General features: G+C 55.7%; 1 protein-coding gene across 2 annotated transcripts; it reads left to right on the forward strand.

Moving 5' to 3' along the window:
* Nucleotides 1-501: 501 nt before the first annotated feature.
* ID4 (inhibitor of DNA binding 4, HLH protein) lies at nt 502-3,663 on the forward strand. Of its 2 annotated transcripts, none has more exons than XM_037382012.1 (3): nt 502-1,172; nt 1,795-1,853; nt 2,229-3,663. In XM_037382012.1, exons 1-2 carry the CDS (start codon nt 764-766, stop codon nt 1,806-1,808), a joined length of 423 nt encoding a protein of 140 aa, XP_037237909.1. In that variant the 5' UTR covers nt 502-763; the 3' UTR covers nt 1,809-1,853; nt 2,229-3,663. The 2 variants fall into 2 exon arrangements, with proteins under 2 accessions (XP_037237909.1, XP_037237908.1); XM_037382011.1 differs by having other exon boundaries at nt 502-1,165.
* Nucleotides 3,664-5,039: the final 1,376 nt, after the last annotated feature.

Genomic DNA, 5,039 nt, shown 5'->3' on the forward strand with positions numbered 1-5,039 from the left:
GGGGGGGGGGGGGGCGGGGGGGGAGCCGCCTTCCTCCGGGCGGGCGGCGGGGAGCGGGGCCGGCCGCGCAGGGCTGCGCTCGCCCCCGCGGAGCTGCGCGGCAGCCCGCGGGGGCGGTGCCGAGGGCCGCTGGGCGGCGGGTCCCGCCCGCATTCCCGCAGTCCTCCCTCCCCGGGACCGCCTTCCTCCTCCTCCTCCTCCTCCTCCTCCTCCTCCTCCGCCGCCGCCGCCACCGCCGCCGCCGCCGCCGCCGCCGCCACCGCCCCCGGGGGTCAGCGCCAGCCGCCCGCCCCCTCCAGCAGCGCCACCGCCCCCCCGGCCCCGTCGCCATTGGCCGGCGCAGCGTTCCGGGGGGGACACGCCGCGCTCTGATTGGCTGCGGCGCGGCACCGTGGCGCCCCCCCCCGCTCCCCGCGCCGCGCTCGCCTTGCCCCGCCGCGGCGGCGCCCCCGCCTCCCCCCGGCACCGCCCGCCGCGCCCCGCGCTATATAGCGGGCGGCGCGGGCAGCGACGGCGGCAGAGGCGGCCGTGGTGGCAGCCGGGTGGCAGAGGGCGGGTGTGTGTGGCCGTTGTCGCGCGGCCCTGCCAGCGCCTCTCGTTGCATCCCGGGGCGGGGGGGGCGCCCCGCCGGTAGTGCCAGCGAGGCTGCGGCCGTGCCGCGCTCCCCGTTGCGTTGCGGGTGGTGCGTTGTGCGGCTTGCCCGAGGTCGCCGGAGACGGCAGCGGTGGTGGAGAGGGAGGTCTGCCTCCCTCCCTGCGGCGCGATGAAAGCCGTGAGTCCTGTCCGACACCCCAGCCGCAAGGCGCAGCCCGGCGTGGCGGGCGGCGGCGGGGGACACCCGGCCCTGCGGTGCCTGGCCGAGCACAGCGGCTGCAAGGGGAGCCCGCCGTCGGGCGAGGAGCCGGCGGCGCTGTGCCTGCAGTGCGATATGAATGACTGTTACAGCCGGCTGAGGAAGCTGGTGCCCACCATCCCGCCCAACAAGAGGGTCAGCAAAGTGGAGATCCTGCAGCATGTCATCGACTACATCCTCGACCTGCAGCTGGCTCTGGAGACGCACCCGGCGCTGCTCCGGCAGCAGCAGCAGCAGCCGCCCGCCCTGCACCCGGGCAGCTACCCCGCGGGCACCCCCAGGACCCCGCTGACAGCCCTCAACACTGACCCGGTAAGAGGTGCGTGCCACGCCACCCGCGGCTCGGGGCGCGGAGCGGGAGGGGGTCAGCGCCGGCCGCCTTGGCAGCCCCCCCTCCGCGGTGGTACCTCACCGCCGCCGGCCCCGTGGCTCTGCCCCTGGAGGGGACGGAGCGTCGGAACGGCCGAGGGTGCGCGGGGGGGTGCCTGCATCCCCCCGGTGCAGGCAGGCACCCGCCCGGTGTTTACCGTGTAATTACGGGCTCTCGAGGGAGCCGCGGTAATCGCCGTGTTTGCACACAGGGAGCTGCCCTGCGCTTCCAGCGCTCCGCGGAGCGCGGCGGGGGCCGGCGGCCCCGGGGCTCTGCGCCTTGAGCGCCCACGGCGCGACGTGCTGTGGGATGAGGGGGGGCGGCTCCCCTCCGCGGGACCCCCGTGGCAGCCTGGCGGTGCATGCGGCCGGGCAACGGCGTGCTCAGTGCCCCCGGGGGCTCCCCCGGCTGGGCGGGCAAGCCCGCCGTCCCCGGGGCCGGTACCCGCCTGCGCACCCCCGGTACTCGGGGGCTGCCAGTGCCCTGTGCGCAGGGGTGGGGGTGTCTGGGGAGTGGGGGGAGATCTCAGTGTCCTTCGCCCCCCTAACTCGCCGTGTCCGTTGCTGCGCAGGCTGGCTCTGTTAACAAGCCGGGGGACAGCATCCTCTGCCGCTGACCGCCGCTCCGCAGGTGAGTGCCGGGGGGGCAGCGCAGGCTCCCGCACCGCCTCTGCCGGGAAGCCTGCCGAAGGGGGGGACCTCAGCCCGGCGAGACATTTTTGCAGGAGGCTGTGGGGGTTTATTTTTAATTACGGGGTGGTTATTTTATTTTCTTTAATTACCGGGTGTTGTGGTTTTTTTCCTTTCCCCCCTACCCCCGGAGCGCTTCTGGCTGCGGCGTGCAGCTGCGCATCCCTCCGCCTGGCCCAGCCTGGGAGCTGCGGTTGTTGTTTGACCTGGTTTGTTTTGGGTTGTTGATCAAGCATGTCTTGTGTTTTGTTGGTGGCGCCAGTCGGTCTGGAGCGGAGCGGTTCACACACCCCCTCTATTCATTCCTCTCCCACAGGTGTGCGGAGGCACCGCGGGGGGCGGGCGGCGGGGGGGGTGGTGGGGGCCGGCCCCGCCGCACCGGAGGAAGGAGCCATCCAACCCCCCCATCCCCAGCAATTCCCATGCTTCATCCCGGCAGACCCAGCCTTTTCACCGTTTTGCACGTCCGTAGCAGCCCCCCCGTCCCGTCCCGCCCCGTCTCTTCTCTTCGCTTCCCAGCAGATGCGAGCGGCGCGGCCGCGGTGCAGGCGCCTGGTGGACTCGAGCAGCAAAAGTTGCCACTCAGCCCCTGGTTAGCGAGGACCGAGCCGAAAGCAGACTTTAGAAGCGTTATAACTCTTTAAGGGGCCGAGCAGCTGAATCTTGAAGCTTTACTAATCTACCAGAGCATTTGTAGATATATTTGACATCTATTGTTTAAAATAGATGGATTTTATTGGGGCCCAGGGAACTTTCTACTCCCTGCAGGAATGTTACATATTGTATAGTTAAATGAGTGACATTTCATACTGTGTATATATAGAGATGTTCTATAAGTGTGAGAAAAGTATATGCTTTAATAGACTGCTGTAATTATAAAATATTTTTAATTAAATATTTTTTTGTAAATATTATAAAGGTGTGTATGTTTTTTTTAAATCTGTGGGATTATCTCTTTAGAAAAACCACAGCTCAAGTACAGAGCTGCTAATATGGAAGTATCTTGAATGTGTAGGGCTTTTTTTTGTCCCCAAATGTCCTTTAGACTCAGAAGTTACAGCTAATAGCTAGTGGTCCTGCATGATTGCATGAGATGTCTAATTGCAAATAAACTTGTTTGGAGTTCATACAAATGTGTTTTCCTCAATCTAGACTTAAAATGTTTGTAAGTGTATTATACATTTTGAGACTACACTTTTGTCATTTAGGCACAGGGGTTTTTAGTGCATTCTATAAAACTAGCGGTAAGATATGTAGTGGTTTTTTACTTAGAAAAACAAATTCTATCTAGTTTTTGCATTATGGGGGCGATGCTTTAGATCTTTAATCAGCTTTTTTTAAAATCTGCTGTTGCATCAGATCAAGAGTTGTTCTGGAACTTCATTTAGCACCAAAAGGTTTTATTGCAAACTTGCATTCCTACAGCCTAGTGATCACTTAAAAAAGTGAAAACAGTTCTCTGCTTGCAACCAAAGGGCAAAACCATTAACAAAACCAGTTGCTGTTTCCTTCGTCCAAAGAGTATTAATACCGAACTGCAGAAAGGCACATGGGCAAAGTCATTATGATCAGTGATGTAAATTCATCTTAAAATTAAGTAGACCAAAAATCGGATAACTGCGTCAAGATTATTTTTCTAGTACAAAATGACTTACGTTTACCTGTAACATAGCTGCAGTGAAAATCCTGTTTAATCTCTGTGATGTGTAACTACTACATGTGAACATTAAACTAGATTTACCTGTCTTTAACTGTGATTTCTTCAGCTTATTTCTTCCATCCTCTGAATGTGCACATTCTCTCCACTGATTTTGTACGTACCGTTTGACGGGTGGATTAATCTCACAGCAGGGTTTTGTACCTTCAGGTCTTCCAGCCTGTGAACTGGTGTCCAGGCTCAGTGAAAGATGCTCGCCTTGTGTGATCAGTAGCCTGCGTGCTAGTGAAATGGGATTTTTCAGAGTGGGAGAATTAAGTAGGATTTAATTGGGTGCTTTGTAAATAGCTAGCCAACTGTGTGTGTAACATGGTCTGTTTGACTAAAAAAAGAGAATTTGATTCAAATTTATACAAGTGTCAAAAGTACTATAACCCAAGGGACAACTTCTATGAAATTAAATATTTATAAGGAAATTAACTACCAGGGTCATTAGCTATTGACTACAGTGATAATGTCAACAAGATGAGCATTCTCTTAATCAAAATAATTGCGTAAAGATCAAATCAAAAAGTGGCTAATGCATCTGCAAACAGAAGGCCTGTGTCACTGCAGATGCATTGAAAGTAGGGGTGTTCCACAGGCTGCCCTGTCGGGAGAGATGGGGAGCGGGTCCCTGCCTTGTGTTCCTCCAGCTCAGATGTTGCAATAATAGTAGTTTAACGAGCAAAATCCATGTTCCTGTAAAACTTAAGTCCTGAACTTCCCATTCTGCGTCCCCAAGTAATACAGTGACAGTACGAATGCTATCCGTAGGGCTTTTTACTGCAGTTTGGGAATTCTTCTGTTGTGTTTAAAAAAAAAGCAACAATTTTCCAAAGGAAAGGTTTAAATTGATGTTTGTTTTCTTTGTTTATCCTACTAATATTTGTAGTCTCCTGCTTTAGCTTGTATAGCTCAGCGTATTTTGTACACGGTGTTTCAGTAACATTAGTTCTCAATACCCCCATTTGTTTCTCTCCGCTGTTGCCAAATTGCGGTATTCTGTTACACAGCAGAGGAAGGGGGCAAAAAGTGCTGTCTTAAAATACGAAGCTACCTTGTCGAGTTTCTACATATCAAAGCTGGTGTACCCTGGGAGAGCTGCTCACCCACTGAACTGCTCTTCGAGGGAGGGCGTACCAAGCCCTGGATTGTTTCAGGTCAGGGCAATCTCCTGCTCAGTGGCTTAGGGGGTTGGTTTTGCTTTTTTAAAAACTGTTGCGGTGCAACAAGTTCGGACCTTTAGAAAATGTAGTCTTATTAAAGAGCTGTGAAAATTGTTTCTGTTATATAGCATTCTTGACAAATGTGAAAGCCTGTGTACGATACTCAAGAAAGCTCTTTATCAGAGCATGGTAGATGCTCGTCTTGATTTATTCCTAATGCTACGTATGAAACCTTCAGCAAGGAATACCTGATCGATCGCTT

This window comes from Falco rusticolus, chromosome 3 (genome assembly GCF_015220075.1).
Source record: "Falco rusticolus isolate bFalRus1 chromosome 3, bFalRus1.pri, whole genome shotgun sequence".
NCBI lineage: Eukaryota > Metazoa > Chordata > Aves > Falconiformes > Falconidae > Falco > Falco rusticolus.